General features: G+C 49.0%; 1 protein-coding gene across 1 annotated transcript; it reads right to left on the bottom strand.

Annotated features, from left to right (window-relative positions):
- Positions 1-1021: 1021 nt before the first annotated feature.
- On the bottom strand, positions 1022-11646 carry TSEN54 (TSEN54 tRNA splicing endonuclease subunit). The gene is made up of 11 exons (XM_010579475.1): positions 11618-11646; positions 11334-11492; positions 9939-10002; positions 9711-9794; positions 7109-7207; positions 6754-6806; positions 6303-6401; positions 4571-5205; positions 3944-4004; positions 3090-3206; positions 1022-2005 (listed from the first exon to the last, which is right to left on the bottom strand). The coding sequence occupies exons 1-11, from the start codon at positions 11644-11646 to the stop codon at positions 1855-1857; spliced, it is 1551 nt and encodes a 516-aa protein (XP_010577777.1). The 3' UTR covers positions 1022-1854.
- Between the last annotated feature and the right edge of the window lie 7705 nt (positions 11647-19351).

The raw sequence follows: 19351 nt of genomic DNA, 5'->3' as shown, positions 1-19351 counted from the left end.
TGACTGAAATCAACAGGAGTTTGACCTAATTCCAGGACAAACGTGAGCCCTGTGGGTCAGACCGGAGTTCTTCTGGCTGCACCTGTTCTTAGAAACTCTCTTCCCACTGCCTTTAATCTGCAAAACAGTCTGGGAGAATGCTGAGGGCACAGACTGGAGCTGCCAACAACCCTGGCGTTTGAAAAGGTCTATCAGAGCATAAGCACTGCTTGAAGGAGGGAGGAAGAGGAAGGGGAGGGTGTGTGGGAGGAGTTGTCAGACCCTCACCTCAGCAGAGCCCTGCTGACTTCCAGCATCTGATAACAAGGGGTGTGTGCATGAAACAGGACCAGGCACAGTGCTTGCAGCAGATCCCTGCCACCTTGAGCTATGATACCTCTGACCACACAGGAGGAAGATGAGGATGGCACGGTGTCATGTGCGGACAGAACTGTGTGCAGGACATTGGGACTCCTCCAGGCTCTGAGTCACACTGCCCTCCCACAGAATGGGGCAGCAGCTGGATCCAAACACAGATGGGCATGGGAGCAGGGTTACGCAGCCACAGGGTTGTATGACCATGAGCAGGCATTCACCAGCTGGTGCTATTGGGGTCCCAGTAGCCTCCCCAAGAATGTCTCCCTCTGCATAACTTATTAACATTTCTGCAGGAATTAAGAACCACACTGAGGTGCTTGGACTGCTGGAAAAGGCTTTTTTATTGCTTAGCCTCCTCCCCATCTCCAAAAGGAACTAAAAAATTATCAAATAAAATGCATCTAAACCAGTTGCTATAACAGTTCTGAAGAAGCTCAATACCAAACACAGCCATGCTCAGCATACTTCTATTCACTGAGCAGACTTTCTGGCACTTGTCACTGGCACTTTTGCATAGAGGCTAAAGCAACTTTGGTACCTGGATATCCTGGTGGAAAGCTCCCCCAGTAGGGCCTGGAAAGCAATGATGTCCTCAGTTTGGAGCACAACAGCCACAAGACTGGCAGGCTCATGAGGAATTTGTAGCTTCTTTCTTTACTCAGGGATCTCTCACTTACAAAAGACAAAGATCTACAGCCAGGAAAGAGGATGTCAGGCTGAAGCAGAGGAGGCTGCAGTACAGCCTTGGTGAGACTATCAGATACAGTGTGCTGGTATTGGTGGCCAAATTTTAACATGGCACAGTGCTGCATGGCAAAAATGCATCTCAGCACAGCTGCTACAGCGTGAGGCTGGGGTGCCATCTGCTATGCTCTGGGGCTTTCTGTGAGCTCACGCTGATGAAATTGTGTTCAAGGCAGTTTCCTGCTCTTGAGTGCCTGGAAACTTTACTCCAGGTGGCTGAATTTTATGGCTGTGCTTTTTCCAGATCAGAATCTGATCTGATGGTTGTTGGCGTAGCTGAATGACAGAGGCTCAGGACACCACCACTGATCTGATCAGCTTATTCTGTTCCTGATTGACCTCAATGACTCTCCAACCATTCCACTGGTGTAGCACAGTGGCTCTTAACATGTGACAAGAGGATCACCAAGAAGGTGTTTTCTAATGGTCCACAGGTCAGCCAAAGATGACACGGAAAAGGCAGACTAGCGGTCCACAAGATGAGAAAGCTGGAGAACCAGCTTCAAGAACAAATCAGTGTGTATTCCAGTCCAGAAATGCCCAGCTAAGCCATACGCACTTTTTGCTGTAAATTTTGCTATTATGCCTGAGCCATCTGGTTGGGTGAAGTCTGTAACAGCAAATAGTGGTCAACTACGCAAGGTTCCAGTTATCACAGGCTCTATTTTCTGTAGTATTTCATTAATCAATAAAACAAAACCTGAGTAAAGCTCTTCCCTTCATCCTGTACCATTTCTGCAAGTGACAGCAACTTCAGTGATTAACATCAACTGGCAGCTTGAATTCCTTTAGTGAATAAAAGGCAATTTCTCCATGATCCACCAGCGCAAAGACCACCGGGACGTCCCCACTCTGATATGTAACCTGCTTCAAAGCCCGAAGGGATGGAATCTGCTCGTCAAAGCTGCAGAGAGAAAAATATCCCATTGTTCTCAAAGCAATAAGAATACAGAGACAAAGCTGTCTTGGCCAACGATCACAGCAGCTCACTTGGGTCTTAGGAGCTGGTAGTGACCCTTCCCACCCCTTTCAGTCAAAGCAGGAGGCTGCCAGCCCTGAGAGAGTACACTGCACGCTGGGAACTGGGAGCTGTCAAATCCTTTGCCAAAAACAAGGGCAACTGCACACTGCTCCATGCTGTGCCTATTAGATGCGGCTCACAGGGCTACTGGCAAATTGCCAATCCAGTGCCATCTTAATACCTTTGTGCTAGGAAGATCTTTAGGTTGCTGGGATCAACATCTGACCTGCTTTTCCTCCTTTTAACTCTGCAGAGTCTGTTTGCTCATAAATGAAAATATTTATAAAGCAAGGATCATCCTACCCGCTCATGACAGACCTTTGTAAAACTGCATTACCACCTTCCATGCTCTGGCTACTACAGCTGCAGAGAGCGGAGGAGGGACAGTTTTAGTATATATCAGAATTAGAAAAGGCAAGAACTTTGTACCTGCCTATGGAGTTTAGGTATCAGATTCTGGATCCAGCAAGAAAGGGGACACCTATTCTCTGTTCATACTGATCTTAAAGTTACATTTGGCAAAGATCAAATACTAAACCCATGCCCCTGAGCCTGTAGTGAGTTCTGGGGAGGTACATCTCTGCAGAAATCCATCGCGATCTGCACTGGCTGAGGATTCAGGTACCCTACAGCTCCCTGCAAAACTGAGCTCTACATGTTTCACAAGCATTGCATAAATACAGCTGTGGCTTCTTATTCCTGACTCCAGTAATACTCAGACATGAGCAGCAACCAGATGACCAAATAGTGTGGGCTGAGCACAAGGGCTGGGGGAATTGTCAGCCACAGCCTCCAACAAAGGAGGAAATGGAAGGAAAAAAAAATTCTGGGCAGGACCACCCTCAAGGGAGACACTCTGATGATCTGTAAAGCTCACAAGATGCTGGGTCATTTACAGATCATTAGTACTTTGTTTCCACAACAGCAACTGCTATGTTTCAGAACACAGCATAAGACCCATGGATACCTCCTAACACACATCCTGACAGATGGCTTCCCAGGGTTTGTCTTCTTAAACTTGGCCACAGCATCAGCCTGATACACATTGAAGTCTATCTTCATGCCCTCTGGGTCCTCCTGCAGCCTACAGAAGACAGAACACATTCACATATGTATAGGATTGAAACATTGTAGGGTATAGACACAGCAGAGGAAAGAGGGAGCAAAAGCTCTTGAAGCCTGGCTAGTTTGGGGCCTTTGAAAGGCTTCAGTCCTCAAAGGACTGATCCTGCAACTGTTCTAATTAATTTCGAGATCTTTCCTGTAGTCAGACCACAGCAAGCTCCCACCCCACATCTGCCACACTCCCTTCTCTGCAGACCCCCTTGCAAGAAGGGCCATTAACAGACAGAGAAGCAAAGCACTGCTCTGCCCTACAGGGACTGCACACTAACACCACACAGACTCTTTAAGGCAGGAGCAGAACCAAAAGTCCAAAGGCACGGTTTTATAATCACTGCAGCAGGGATGGCAGCACGTTCCAGGGATGAGGCACAGGTGAAACCCAACCAAACCTCTAGGGGAGATTACCTGGCTGCAGTGCAGAGAGAGAACGGTAGGAAAAGAGAGAAACCCCAATGTTTTAATTGGCCTGGAATGCCCTAGCTCTGTTGCTGCAGGACCTGGTACTTCATGGAAATGTCAGCCCCTCACTACAGATGCAACCGGGTCACGGAGCAGAGCGCTGTATTCTCTTGGCACCCCACATGCCAGGCAGCTCCCAAACTGCTGCTGTGAGCATCTCACAGACCTCACAAGCAGGGACAGTCACAAGACACCCCTACTCCCTAACAGCTACAAGCTGGATGGATGGATACTAACCGGGAGGCTCCATCCAGGATGTGGGAGGGCTGCAGCACGCTGATCTGCTGGAGGAGTGCAGCTGGAGGGAGAAGGAACAGGAAAGGATCAGACTAGCTATTTCTCTCCCACAGCACTCCAAGCACTCCACCACCACCCATGAGCCTTCCTCCTCCAACAATGGCTGGCAGCACCACAGTCACCACTGGCTACTTCAAAGACCTCAGCTTCCTCATCTCCCCCCAGCACACAGCCCAGAACACCCTGCAGTTGCTTTGCATCTTGCTGGCTGTGATTTCACATGCCTAACAGCCTAGCAGGAAGGATTGCAATACAGTAGGACATGGGGAATGGATTAGAAGACCTCCCAAGGCCCTGTTTAAACTGGCACTTGAGTAGGCTATAGAAAGAGACGGAAAGGCAGAGTACAAGCTTTCTTGTCTCTCCCCATGTTCATAGCTGGGTTCCTCTGTGCCTGCTCTGCCTGGGCCTCCTAATGAGATTCTCCGTCTCAAGGTACTGTCCCCTAAGCTGACGTTCAGCTTCTCCATGTCACCCCTTTTGCTGCTGCATAACAGGCAATGTTTCACAGAGTTGGGAGGGGGGGGGGCGGGAAGGGGGTCCCTGTCAAGTTCCTAGAGCCTCTACCTGATGAGGTAGCTTCATCTGGCCTCAAAAGTGGTGTGACAGCTTGGTCCCAGAGATGTGGTGGTCGTCTCCAAACCCTCTGCTGGCTCCTCTGCTCCAAAAGGGCTTTGTATTCCTTCCAGTTGGAGCAGCGCCTCACCTCCCGGTCAGCATTGACACTGCTCTTGTACCTGCTCTCCCTCTCTCGCTGCTCCCTTTCCTTCCGTGACAGCTTCTCCTGTTTCCGATTGATGCGTGCACACCAGCAAGCTGCATCAACCTCCCTCCCTGGCACATTCTCTGGCAGGAGCCCGTTGTCAGGTGAGGGCAGATGTGTGCACGGCTGGTCTGGGGCCATGTTTGGCAAGATGATGGTGGTAAAATCCCAGCGGGGTGCATGGGTGCCAGTGCTGCTCTTCTTGTGGTCTCCAGCCCAGCTCCTGGAGGGGTTCAGGGAGTCCTTTTGTCCTGTATCAAGAGGAACTGGGTTTGACTCCCCTTCTCCACTTCCAGCAACAGATTCCTTTGGTTGCTCTGACAAGGGCTTTTCATCCATTAGAAGGCAACTGGAGTCTCCGCAGTCATCTCCAGCTTTTTTGGAGGTCCCTTCAGCTTCTGGAAGGTCCTCAGATATCTTATGTTTCTTCTCATGTGACCTAAAGACAGAAGCAGCAGCATAAAAGACAGGGACAGTGCGTAATGGAACTTTATTCCCTTTGAGTCCTGCCTCCTCCCTGCTAACAGGAAGAATGCAGTCTGCCAAGCCTGAAAAAAGGACGGCAAAGGTGGCAGGAACCCCCAGACAGATCTGCAAACCCTTGACAACAATCTCTTGGCTGGAAGGAGGGCGTTTGCTTGTGTGACAAAATGAGAAGGGAAAAAAGCAGGCCAAAACAAGCAGTGAATGCCAAAGGCAGAATAAACTTCTCGGCAGTCCTGCATGAGGTTTGACTTCAATGCACAGGAGAATCCCTGCCTTGATCTGTGTAGACACACGTTCCCAACCTGCCATGCAGCCTCCACACACCCCATATACGGAGCCAAACACCTCCACACAAACATGATGGACTTCAGCCAAACCAGCACAGGCTAGGCCAAAACCCTCCTGCCAGCACCTCTTACTGGTAGAAGATTCAGTCCCTGGTCCCAGCGAAGATGGGGCAATTCTCAAACCAGCAGTTTTATCTCCTAGTTCCTAAAATGGCTTAAGTCCTCAGGCACTGAGTTACTTGTTATCAGGAAAGGACTTGCAGACCAGCCTTGTCCTCCCTGTTTCTTAAAAAGATGATGCCACCTACTGGAAGCTGTCATAATTAGCAAAATTACTAATTATGTCAGCTTCTGTTTGCATTTTGGCAACATCTCTGCTGTACAGTCCTAGCATGTAAGCTGCATTGAGGGGGTAGATAAGTGCAAGATGTGCACTGTGGTGTCTGTGCTCTCTCTAAAAAAGAGCAAGAGGAGACAACTGCCACGTGTTTCTTCTGCACTGACCTCTCTACCCTCCTATTCTGGCATCTCACCACTGCAGTTGGGAGGCTCAGGGGCAGTTTGCTTCTATTAGCCCTGCATGAAGTACAGAAGTGACAAAAAGGCACACTGCAAAGAGTTCAGGAAAAGCACTGCACTGCCTGAGGACAGCCAAGAGCAGCTGTACCGGACAGGTCACCCACAGCACAAAGGGTTGAGGATGCTGTTCCCAAGCTGCAGAGCCTGGGAGAAGATGGAAGAAGGCTTTGGGCCACATCCTTACCGGGGGCTGGAACTCCTCCTCCTTTTGCGATGGTGTTTCCCAGAGCTCTGGCAGTGACTTTCCAGGTTTAGTTGCCTCTCATAAGGAGACAGGACAGTGCTGTAAGGAGACACCAACACGGAGGCTGACAGCAGGGCGGGGCAGCGAAACTACCCTTCTGCTCAGCCCCCAGAATACAGCAACAAAAACCTTTTCTTCCAGGCACAGAAAATCCACAAGCAGGACCAGGATGGTCCTCGGTTCACGCCCCATTTCATGTTCCCAATCACCCCCTCAAGAGGGAGGAGCAAGGAAGGGTAGAGTGCCACTTTTAGCCTTTAATCCTCCCGAGAGACGGAATGCAGGGTCAAAGTCCTCTTCTCTGCCATTCCACTAGGGCCATGCAGTGGGCACAGAGCTGCTCAGGGTCTTCAGAAAGGAGAAAGCAGCATGGAAAGAAAAAGCTGGTTACCTGGGGTCGAATCTCAGTACAACATAACCCAGTTGCTTCAAGTGGCTGAACACCTTAGAGCAAAGGAAAGCAAGAGGGTTAAATGACTACCCTAAAACCAAACAATTTACTTCAGCTCCACAACTGAGTGAACACAGGTTGGCACTGGCAGAGGAGAAAATGCCAGGGTTAGGACCCAAAGCAAAGGTAGGGAAACAAGAACTGATCATCTGGGAGAAGGTGAATGGGAAAAAACTGAGAATGACTCCCCTCCCTAACTGTCGTACTCTGCTCTCAGCCACTGAAAGAAGCTGTGTGGCAGAGGCTGGGCTCTCTGCCTTCATCCTCCCTGCAATAGCTGGAGGTCCCAACACACCTGGTAATGTGGCAGGCTCATCGCCTCCTGGGACAGCAGGATCTCGTAGGCTTCCTGAATTGACAACGGCAGATCCCTGTAAAAGAGCTGAACAGAGCCCTGCAGGACAAAAGCTTGGTGTTGAAAGAATCACAGGGAATAAATCTGTGCATGCTCACACCACTCTCTTCCCACTGGTCCTCACAGCTGGTCCCAGCACCCTCCTTGACACGACATCCATGTCTCCCCATGTGCCACCTGGATGACTTACAGTTCCTCTCCTATGCCCAGTTCCCCCATGCTCTGGTTTTAGCAGCCAGTTAAGAAGTTCCCACCCACAGCTGTCGGCTCCTGCTCCAGCACTGCATCTGCTTGGGAGATAATTTTCTTTAACTTTGATGATCACAGTGATTCAGGACACGGCGCAACTACAAAAACACTTAGGACCTGCACAACTGAGAAAGCTGGAGCAGAGGAATTGATAGCATCCTCAGAAGCATTTACTGCAACCCCAATGATCCCATAGGCAGATTCCCCAGGCAATAGCAACTAACCTGCAGGAGGCAGTTTTATAGGCCACGCCTCTTTTTCCTCCCTTTTTTGTTTTAGAATGTGTTTACTCATAAACAAAGAAAACAAAACACTAGGAAGGACACCTCTCCCATGGGATGGGCTGAAGACATCTAACTAGTCTTTTCTGCTTTTGGGGAGACATTTTGTACTCAGCAACTAACAAAACAATTTTATTTTCATCAATTTGTTTATGATCTATTTGTCAAAATGCCAGAGGTAAAAAAGCCCTACCTTTGCAGTTAGGATTTAAGGGATGGCATCAGATACCCATAACCTAATTAAGTTTTGCTAAGAGAAAAAAGTTCCCCTTTAGATCAGTGCACCTATTCCACTAACAGGCTTCAGTGGAAAGACAAAAAAAACCTCTACAGCAAAGAAATCCAACTGAGCCTTAACCAGCATTTCTGCAAGCAGAGGAGCACTGAAAGCAACCCGGTCTCACTCCCCTGCTTGCCACGTTTACATTTCTTTCTGCCATACGTACTGGGAAGAGATGCCAAGTAGCAACCCCAAAGTTCTCTGCTTAAGTGTAAAGCACATACAGTACTGGCTGCTATATAACTGCCTCCCATGCCAAACACCCTTCACACAGAAAGATCTGATTTAGTGCCTAAATGTGGCCCTACCAAGCTGGATAGCATTTCACTAATTCCCATCAGCTTCTTAGAGAAGCACAGAAAAACTGTGCTAATGAACTTATGAACCCTGCCATTGCAAAATATGCAAGATACGCTGGGGATAAGGGAGGAAGTCAACTTATGACTGAAAAGACACTGACCAGTCTCAGATTTCCTAATTAACTGTACACCAGTTCTGAGGAAAAGAATTTCTCAGTGTCAAACCTTTTATCCCAATTAACTCTCAGAAGGAACAGAAGATAATGGTTTGATCTCATTTCCAGAAATTCCCAGAACAGTGAGCTTTCCTGGATTGTAGAAGTTCAAGTCCCCATACACAGATTTTGGTAAAGAAGTAACTGATATATAAATGTGTGTTTCATCAGCCCCAGAGCAAGAAAGTAGAGATCTTGATAGAAAACTTTGTAACATGCTCCTCATGCTTCTTTCACTCTGGTAAGACAGCTGACTTACTACTGCTTGTTGTGGTTTAACCCCAGCCGGCAACTAAGCACCACACAGCCACTCACAGGGGGATGGGGGAGAAAATCAGAAGGGTAAAAGTGAGAAAACTCATAGGCTGAGATAAAGGCAGTTTAACAGGTAAAGCGAAAGCCACGCACACAAGCAAAGCAAAACAAGGAATTCATTCACCACTTCCCATGGGCAGGCAGATGCTCAGACATCTCCAGGAAAGCAGGGCTCCATCACACGTAATGGTTACATGGGCAGACAAACACCATAACTCCGAACGTCCCCCCCTTCCTCCTTCTTCCCCCAGTTTTATATACTGAGCATGACATCATATGGTCTGGAATATCCCTTTGATCAGTTGGGGTCAGCTGTCCCAGCTGTGTCTCCTCCCAATTTCTTGTGCATCCCCAGCCTGCTCACTGGTGGGGTGGTGTGAGAAGCAGAAAAGGCCTTGACTCTGTGTAAGCACTGCTCAGCAGTAATGAAAACATCTCAGCATTATCAACAGAGTTTTCAGCACAAATCCAAAACAGCCCCATACTAGCTACCGTGAAGAAAATTAACTCTATCCCAGCCAAAACCAGCACACTGACGTTCTAACAGAAATTTGGATCAGCTAAAACTCTCCTGGTCTCTATTATCGTATTTGACATAGGAGTGCGTTAAACACGATACCAGCTGAATAAACTGGCCACCAATCCAACTAACACTCACTGTCAATGACACAGAGGCTGCTTTAGAGTACAACATATGAACCCATGGCCTGGAAACAAAAGCTCCATCAGCAACAGGCTAAAAAAGACAATTTCTTGAGAACCAGGTATTTATCAGCTGCTCAAACTGCCGCAGTGACCAACACAAGTCAAGTGATTTCAGATTTCAGTCTAAAGCTGCTGCAGCTCCTCCAATCATTCAGGAAAGACCCAATGCCCCCATCCACGCACAGGTATCCTACTTACACACTCCAGCAAGTACAGAGCTTCCTCAGGCAGCAGGCACTGTTTGCCACGCTCTGTGAACCCCATGGTGTGCCAAAACTTCCCCTGGAACAGAAGCACAAATCCATGATGGGCTCGGGCTGCTCCCTGCTGACAACCAGGCTCTCTCCCATTTGAAGCAGCAAATTAAGGAATCTGCAATGGCCAGCAGGAGGTGATGGCACCGAGTACACTCTGCAGCAGACTCACCGCAGGGGACTGCAGCTCTACGATGCCCTGTCCTGGCTTCCACTCAGCTTTCACCAAATTCCCCCTAAGAAGGTTAAAGATTAGTTTGTTATTACTAGCATGTCCTACAATCAACTACAACAAGCTCAGGAAGGTATCAAAAGGCAACAAACTTCCAGGTGGTATTTTTACACAGTAAGGCCTTGGAAAGACACCATCCACTGGATCTAGCAGTACCAGCTGAAGATTTTATCACCACCAATTAGTTAAGAGTGTCTTCAGTCAGCACCGCAGTCATCTGTCTGTAGGCTACAGCAGCCTGCTGGAGACGCATGGCCTAAGCCACGATGTATCATACGATTGTTCAGATGCTGCCAAGACACTCTCAGATTGCTGTATCCCACCCACAGGGACTCATAGGAAAAAAAATTAATAGCTGAAAAGTGGAGGGTGACTTTGCAAGAATGTAAACATACATTTTTAGCAGCTGGCTCATGGAAACAGAAGGAAAGACCTGTAGGGTCCACCATGGACTTGCTCTGCATCTTTAGTCAGTACCACAATTTCTCCATCTGAAAGGAAACCTAAACCTACCCAGTCACCCTCCCAGCCTGTGGGTCTCCACTGCTGCCCCAGACACACATTTACAGATGTATTTGAACAAACCTGACTGTGAAAACAGGGGAAGATAATGGTATACCCTGTCTGACCTGCCTGTCTGCTGGAGGTCGCCATTCTCTCTCTAAAGTCCCCAGTGGTGTGATTTTATGTGAACTGCTACTGATCAGTGCAGACAGAGAAACTGTTACCAGAAAAGAGCAGGCCAAACAGGGAAAGTGTGTGCTGAGAGGTAGTGCATGAAAGTCTCCCAAGAAATGATAGGCTCTGGAAACTGGTAGCGCTGTTGAAACCACCAAAACTGATAAACCAGGGACACCAAGAGTCAGCTGAATCTGCACAATGCCACACGTGAGCATCATCAAGGGGCTGTGTAACTCAGACCGTGCCCAAGAAGACAGTGGCTGCTATTTGCAAAGGCTACAGGATTACGCACGCACCTGGGAAAACTAAGGGCTGTTTGAGGGACTTTCTGAACACCCACATTGAAGCTGCTGGTGTACCAGTATGACCCTCTGCTCCCGAGGGAGCGGCCGGGGTGTCCCCCCTGCAGTTGCTCCAACCAGGGAGCTGTGAGCAGGTGAACTGCGGGGACGGGCAAGGGAACTTACTGTGCTAACACCTACCTGCTATTAACAGCTCGATTCTACCCATAACACCTGAACGGACAGCAGCTGTGCTCTGACCGCCCCCCCCCCCCGACACGATCCCTCCCAGGGAAAAAGGAATTTACAGCCCCGTGGTCCGTGGCTCAGCGCAGCTCTGCGGCCCCCGGCCGCTCCAGCCCCGGGGACTTACAGCCGCTCCACGCGTTCCTCGGAGAGGAGCTGCCACTGCTCCTCCCGGCACAGGCGCAGCTTCTCCGCCTGCTCGGCCGAGCCGTCGGGGATGAAATCCTTCTGGCCGCGGGGACGCTGAGGGGCCTTGCGGCCGCGGGCCGCCAGCAGCTCCGCCGCGCTGCGGGGCGAGAAGGGAGGCACGGTCAGGGGGGAACCCTCCCGACAACCCACCCTGCGGCCGCAGCCGCCCACCCCGGTCCCCGGGGCCGGGGCCCCGGCGCTGCCCGCCCGGGCGGGCCCTACCTCGGGCGGCGCGAACCGCCGGGCTCCATGGGCACGGCGAGGGAAACCGCTTCCTTCCGCTGCCGGGCACGAGCGCCGGCAGAGCGAGGCGGGCGCTAGCGCGCCCCCTGGGGGCTCGGAGGACTACGAACGGCGGGGGACCGACACCGGGGAGGGGACGGGAGCGGCCCGGGGCGCCGGGAGAGGCCGTGGAGCACCGGGGTCACAGCGTGTGGCAGGGCTGTGTCCCTGGGGTGAGCGGACCTTGGTTGCTGCCAGCCGCCCACCCAGCCGCTCTCATTCCTCCTCCTCAGCAGGACTAGGGAGAAAGTGTGGCGAAAGAGCTCGTGGGTTGAGCTAGAGGCAGGGAGATCACTCACCAATTACCGTCACAGGTAAAACAGGCTCGGCTTGAGGGAAATTAATTGATTGCCAATTAATATTAGTCACAGGCATGGATATCTGCTCTGGCGGGGGCTCCTCTGGGGGCTTTTGGGGAACGCCTGCTCCAGCGCCTCGAAGATCTCTTCTTGCCCTCCTCCTCCCTCCCTGACCATGCTGCTCTCAGGGCCACCTCTCACACTTTTTCCACTCTCCTTTCACTGCATTTTGCCCTTTCTTAGATACATTTCCCAAGAGGCATCACCAGCCTCACGGATGGGCTCAGCCGTGCCCTGTGATGGGGCCATTGGAACCATCTGGAACCAGCCAGAAGCATCTGGAAGCGGCTGCATCTGGCACGGGGCAGCCCCATCCTGTCCTCACAGAGCTCCCCACAGCTGGTGCTGTGTACCCTCGGGCAGCCCCCAGAACAGAAGCAGCAGTGCTGGGGAAGGAGGTTTCTCCCTTCAGCGGGTGTCACTATTTCTTGTGACTCAGGCTCCAGCAGTGGCCAGCATGGTGCTGGGGCCGGTGCCGGTGCCACCAGGCTGTGCGGAGCATGCAGCAGCCCAGCCGGGCTGGAAAATAAGAAACCTCCCCACACCATGGCCTCGCGCCTCTGCTGACGCAGCTGGATTTGCTGCTTGGGGAGGCATGAACAGACCTGACAGGGAAACGCACCAAAAGTTCAGGTTTCACCTCCAGCCCATCTCCTGTTGCTGCAGGATACCTCACAGAAGTCACTGAGCCTCAAGTAGCAAAAATACAGCTTTCCCCCCACCGGATTCCCTGGTTCCCAACGCGGTTTCCCAATAATAGTCCTTTGACAAGATGCCAGCATAGACAGATGAATGCAAAAACCATTCCCCTCCATTTTCCACTGAATGGTTTAATTTTCACTTCCTGCCTGATAATTTCCTCCTTCTGAATTGAGCCTTCATCCTGCAAAGGGCGGCAAACAATTTTAGTCACCAGTGCCTCTCCGCGGCGTGCGGGGAGACAACGACTCACGGATGGTGTGCGGGGCAGCACGCTGTGTGGTAGCAGCACTTTTCCCCCCTGATTTCCAAAAAACATGTGTTTTGGAGGCTACTTGGACTGCCTGATTATAACATAATCCCAGGACATCACATCTTGCGGCTTTCAACTTACGGGCTGTCACCCCTTTGTTTAACTCGGTCTTTCCTTAAAATAGATGTGTTTAAATTGCTCAGGGAAAGGCTCTGATCCAGCATTTGCTTTTGTCACCCACTGTGATTACAAGACCCAGAAATGTCAAGACTAATTTCAGTTCACTTTTCAATACTGGAATTTTAGCTGTCATGGGGGGAGGGGGGGTATCCTGCTTCTCACAGAGGCACCAGCAGAGCCTTATCCGTGGTGGGACTCATCTCCCCAGCTGAAGCCTCTTATCAGCCCTAATTGACTAAGTGTCATCAGCTGGGTGTGTGTGGTTCTAGGGGCTGCAATTTCTTTTCCTCACTTACAAATGGAGGGTGAGGTGGGATTTTTTTTTTCCCTTTCTTTAGATCTTTTTCTGGATTTGAGTTGGGATTTTTAATGTAAAATTTCTGTGCAACTACCTTGAAATTGTGACTGTGGTGCTGATGGAGACTATCCTGGACTTTCTGCAGTAGCTCTTTGTGGCAGGGTTGTGAGAAGGTGGACAGCTGCAAGATGCTCCTCTTGGAGCTAAAATAATGGTTATTGAGCTGAGTGGTGGCAAAACTTGGCTTTGTGAGTGAGTGGTCTGCTCAGGGGATCCTGTGAGCTGAAATAAGGATGGATGTGGCACTGTGAGCCCAGCGGCTGCCAGGGAGGAAGAGTAATGGGTGTGTGGTACCAGGTAGCAGAGCAGGATCTAGCCCTTGTCATCTAGGTGACATGTGCAGCTATCGAGCAGCCATGGAGGAAGTTGATGGTGGAGGCCAAGGCTGCTCCTTGCTCCCCTGTGGGACATTGCTTTTGCCCCAAGGGGAAACAGGCTTGATTTGACTGGAGAGACACAATACTGAATGCACCAGTGCTGCATACCAGGACCATGGGCTCTCAGAGCAGGTAAGTGTGGTGGTTTTGCTCACTTATCTTTTTTTTTTTTTTACCCCCTCTCTCTATTGGGGATGGAAAGAATGTTGATAAAGTGTAAAAAGATTCTCAGGATTGAAAATGTGGGTTGGCTGCCTCTTCTGAGGGGGAAGTGGAGCAGAACTGCAGTGTGAGGGGATGGGTTTGAACCCTTTCAGTCCTTTTCTGTTGTGTCCAAGTCGTCCCTGTAATCACAGGTTCCTTGTGGTTAACTCCTGGATGAACTTGGTGTAAATAGAGTATTTTTTGAGAAAAGGGGAGATAGTGTGGCCTTGAGATTGTTTTTCTAGTTTCATGTAGCAAGCAAAGCACAGCCAGGTGGGAATCGTGTGCTCTGTGCTTGAGCTAAGCAGCTCTGCCAGGTAGGGCTACCTGCTTTAATCCTAGTGTTAACAACTCCTGCAGTTCCTGGCATGGTGTTGGGAAATATTTTAGTAACTGCAGAAACCAGCTGTGTCTCAGCTGTTTGTGGCTCAGACTTTATCTATTTGCCAACAAATGGTAACACTTGAAAAACAGTGTCTGAGATGGATAACATGTCCTATACATTTTGACTTCATTGCAACCTGTGGAGCATGTCCTCGTACCAGAAGGTTTTGTGTGTGGATGCTCTATGTGATTTGGGACAGAAAAGGATGTTTCAAACTCCCTAAAACTGGCAAGTGCTTCAATTCTTGTGTGTGTTGCAATATGTGTGGTGTTATCACAATTGTTTAGCTCTAAGCTATGCTCATGTCATCACTATTCAACAAACCTGTTATCACAGGTTATCTGTAGTTCTGCATACAATTGTCTAATTATTATTATTATTATTATACTTAATTATATTCTAGTGGAAAATATCTCAATTCCAAGATTCTAGAACATCATATAGGCAGCTTAAACTTCTTACAGTAGAACATAAGAAGGGAGAGTTTGGCAATCAATTTCAACAGGATTTGGCAGACCTTAAACATACACTGAAGTGCTTGGTTTTGGAGGAAAAGCAGATAACTGTGTCAGGTGTTACAGCTTGTCTGGGAGGTGTGGGATCAGTCTGTTTTCTAGCCTCACCTAGGAGTTTTTGGCAAATTCCTTGCTGCTTTAGGATGCTTGTGATCGTTCCTGCAGTGTGTTGCAGCTGGGAGTTTGGGCAGGGCAATAGAAAGACTTTTGCCCAAAAAGATTACTGAGGAAGGTTTCTGGGCTAAACATCTGTTGTCACCTGTCAGGGCTGGGCTTGGGAGGTGTAAGGAGAAGGTTTTTAAGAAAAAACAAACAACAAAACCTGTCTTTGAGTACAGGACTTTGGGCATTAAGCGGTTAATACGTCTACATAACCAGTGTGTGTGCTGTGGTTCACTGGTATCTACTGCTGCCTTCTGATGGCTGAGAAATGGAGGAGGTTAAATTTTGCCTTCCCTCTTCTGATAAGTTTGTTTTAAAAATCATCTTGGTGTGACCGTCCATAAACTACAGCACAATTCTTGGGGCTCTGCTCTGCAGCAGGAAAACTGGTATAGTATCATTACGCAGGCTTGTGGTGTACAGTGAGCTAGCTAAGGCCCCAAGGAATGATCTGAATCTAGGCTTTCAATTGCCACCACGTGAATTTCTAGAGCTGCTGTCTGTTAGTTGTCTAAGGATTTATTTGAAATCATTTACTGGAACCTGCACATTGTTAATTACATGTGAAAAGCCAAGGAATCATGGACCAAATCCAGCAAGATTGATTAAAATAATCAGGAGTCTTTCTTACCTCAATGATGCACTGCGCTAGGGTGGGAGAAATGCTGAGTTATTTCTGTCTGGAGAGAACAGCTGAAGCTTTTCTCATTTCCCCAATTTGCTTTGGCATCCTGCTTGTGGTTCACTTGAACAGATTGAAGATTTACACTGGGATGCTTGCCTTGGGCTGAAGGACCCTCACTGTTTAGAGTTCAAGGCTATAGGTTATGCTGCTTGCTCAAGTTTCATAACTTCTCCCACAATGTGTTTGCACTCACCAGGTACTTTGAAATGTCTTCCCTGGGCTTTGGTCTGGAGAAATGCTCAAAAACCTGCTGCTTGTTGCTGGGCTTTCCATGAAAGGAGATGCCTAGAAGGGACATGCCTTTGGGTCGGAGACAAGTGACTGAGTCAGGATTCCCAGGGTGTCTTTGGCTTGTGCTGGGGACTGAGAAGGAGGAGATATTGTTTAAGGCAAGGAACTGGGAGATCAAGGATCTGCTCTGCAGTGTCTCATTATCTTGTGAAGCTCCAGGCTGTGCCTTACCTCTTCTGGGTATCCCAGGCTTTAAACCAATGGGATAAATTTGCACTGTGCTGCTTGTAAGGCTGAGTCCATAACCATCATAAGGCTGGGAGCAGTGGATGATTAAGATGCTAAGGAAGAGTGACGAGGTGCTCAGTGTCTGCACCAGCAGCCCCTAAGACCACTAAACTTTCTTCTATATTGCTGTCTGCATTTCAATGGTCTTTGCATTGATTAGTTGGAGCACTGATGTGTGCTCTGCTGGGCTCTTAAGTTTAATTCAAGTGCTACAGCAAGAGGTTAGAATAATGAAGATATTTTTAACAGCTCCAACAAACAAACCAGCCTTGTGAACACTAAGCCCCATCTACAGCACCATGATGGTGACAGGTCAAGACAACTTCAATTACAGCACTACAGTATGTTGAATTGTTCTCTGTATGCGAAGCAAAAAAGGATGTTGCTTGCTTTCTTCTTTGCTTGTGGGAAGCAAATTGCCAACATGGTTACTGGATGGGGTGGGAAGGGATGAGTGTCCAGTCGGCAGCTGGCATGAAGCAGACACTGAGGAGTGGAATGGGAAGTAAGATTGGTTGTGATTATGCTTTGGGCTATTTGAAAACTGGGCTGCTGCTTGAAAGCTGGCCTATGACAGCTGGCAAGGCACTTGTGGGGTGGGTTGGAGAGGCTGGCATGCTCTGCTCTGAGGAGGAAGGTGCTAGGAGGCTTCACATTATCATCTTCAAATGAATAGCATCCCCTTCGCATTGTTGACTGATGCATCTCTTCCTGTCAGCCCCTGTGTTTCTGCACTGCTGCTTGCTGCTGGGTACCCAGCTCTCACTCCTGAGTGTCTCTCTGATGCTGGGAGATTTGCAACAATATGACAGTTGCGCCCCCCCCCCAATATCCCCTTTGGGCTCCCTCCCTCCTGGATGTGTGGCTTCAGAAGCCAAGTTGGGAGCCTGGCAGGGTTGATGGGATGCCCAGAGGGTCTTTGATCCCAAATGTCCCACTACTTGTGGGATCCTGCAGGGTGAGCCCTGTACCTTGGGAACCTTAAATAGATATTAAAGACTCTGGCTGACTTCTTGTCACTTGCACAGGACTGACCTTGACTTAAGGCCATTTCCCAACCAAGTGGTGGTTCTTGCATTCAAAGTTGTATGCAACTTTCAAAGCCTACATCAAGGCCATTTTGTGGCTGTAACTCCCTTTTGTTTCAAACTTATAGCCTGAGAACTTTCTCTCAAATGGGTACATGGTATTATATGTGATTGGATTCCATATGGACTAAAAAGGCAGGTTTGTAGAAGTGGTATGTTTCTGCACTGAAAGGGTTGTGTAAGTGGAAAAGCACTCAATGCCTACGGGCTGTGTCTCTCTTTGGCAGTCACATATGGGTCTGGGTCCAGCTTGTAAAGCCAGTTACCTGCTCTTTACTCTTCAGCAAGGCTTAGTGCTGAAAGATAGAGTAATTTTAACCTTACCCAACAAAGGTGGTTTTTTAGTCATCTAAACATATCTGTGGCCAACGTGTTTTAGATGGAGCACTTGGGGGAGGTGTGGAGTCCACCTATGCATGTGCAGTAGCCCTGGGGCATCCAGATAAGTATTGCATGCAGCAGATCATGCCATGCATGCAGGGATTGTCCCATAAATCTTTTCCAAATAACCAAACTGCTTTTCCCCTTTCCCCTCATAAAGTTGTTGCTAAAAATTGAAATAAGTTGATTGCCCGCCCCCGTGCTAGGCCCTGCTGCCTGTGCTTGCCTGGGAGCAGGGGAAGCTGGGGGAGCTCCTGGCTGCTTTGAGGGAGTAGTTTATGTCCTGATAGCTGCTGCTGTTGGTCATCCTGGGGGCACTGAGCTTCACAATAGCAGTTGGTGGTTGCCTCTGATTTAGAGCTGCAAGAGCAGTGCTTGTTCCCCAGTGGTTATTGCAGCCCACCAAACCTCTGGTAAGAGGTTTTTCAGCTTCCCTCAAACTCCAGAACTAAGACTTCAGCATGAAAGATGTAGCTATAAGATGTCTTACAGGAGGAAAAGGTACCTAAGTATTTGTCTTTAATCAGAGTGAAGAGTTCAGTGTGTATCTGTGGTGGGCAATAGAGGACATAATGGAAATGGACCCTCTGCAGCCTCCTTTGATCCTGGAGTGGCTTCTTGGCTCCTATGCCAGCTGCTCCCTTGCTTGTGTGCTGCTGTGCACCAGGAAACACAATATAGTGTGTGGGTTGTGCCCCTCGATGTGAATCTCCGGACACCTGGGCTGTGCTCTGCCTCAGGTGTGGCTTGAGTAGTTCCCATTAGTGTGCTGTTAAATCAACATCTTTTATTTCATTTATTTCAGTTGGGAGCACCCGAGGAGGACTGGCATTATGAATCTTTCCCTGTCCATCTATGATGCTTTAAAAGCTAAAAGGTGTGCTTGGGCTGAACTTGGGGGACAGGCTGAGATGTAATCTTTGGACATAGTGCTCTGAACAAGGTACTTGGAAAAGTAAGGGCAATGCGCCTGAAGTGAACAGAAATGTTTCTTTCTCCTGAAAGCCTCATTTTCCTTCTTTCAGGAGTTCCAGCTGTTGCTGAGAGCTGTCAATAGCTGTAGGGATGGTTAAATTTAAGCAAGAAGCTGTTCCAGCAGAAATGGCTTTGCAGTGTCAGCTTGAGCCAGATGTAACTTTATCCTACTGCATCTAGAGAGATTACTTTTTTTTCCTTCGTGCACTCCTAAAATGAGATTGAATTTACGCTTCTTCCTGAGCTGACTCTGAAATACCTGCTAGCAAGCTGCCCTGCATACAGGAGACAGCATTAGGAGGGAACAAGTTTTGTTGGAAACCATCTGCAATATGGGTTAGCAATAATACTGCCAGCCTAGTGGGATCTGGGGTGGGAACAGGCAAGGTTAAGCCCTTTGATTATACCTACACATCCGAAGGTAACCCTGGATACAGAAACCCTTCTGTTATCAGCCTGCAATGTTGTAACAGGATGCCTGCAGCAGGCTGATATTACCAGTGTGCTGCACTGCTATCAAATGGGTGAAATATA

This window comes from Haliaeetus leucocephalus, unplaced genomic scaffold, assembly GCF_000737465.1.
Source record: "Haliaeetus leucocephalus isolate CR32 unplaced genomic scaffold, Haliaeetus_leucocephalus-4.0 Scaffold657, whole genome shotgun sequence".
NCBI lineage: Eukaryota > Metazoa > Chordata > Aves > Accipitriformes > Accipitridae > Haliaeetus > Haliaeetus leucocephalus.
This window is presented reverse-complemented; position numbering and strand designations above follow the sequence as displayed.

What these genes read in the sequence shown, in the direction of transcription:
- TSEN54 (XM_010579475.1), bottom strand. Translation starts at nt 11,646, where the DNA reads ATGGAGCCCGGCGGTTCGCGCCGCCCGAG. An exon ending in CTCTGTACTTGCTGGAGTGT is followed by an intron (nt 7,208 to 9,710) that starts GTAAGTAGGATA and finishes TTTGTCCTGCAG; the next exon opens with GGCTCTGTTCAGCTCTTTTA. An exon ending in GTCAGGATGTGTGTTAGGAG is followed by an intron (nt 2,006 to 3,089) that starts GTATCCATGGGT and finishes TTCTCTCTGCAG; the next exon opens with CTTTGACGAGCAGATTCCAT.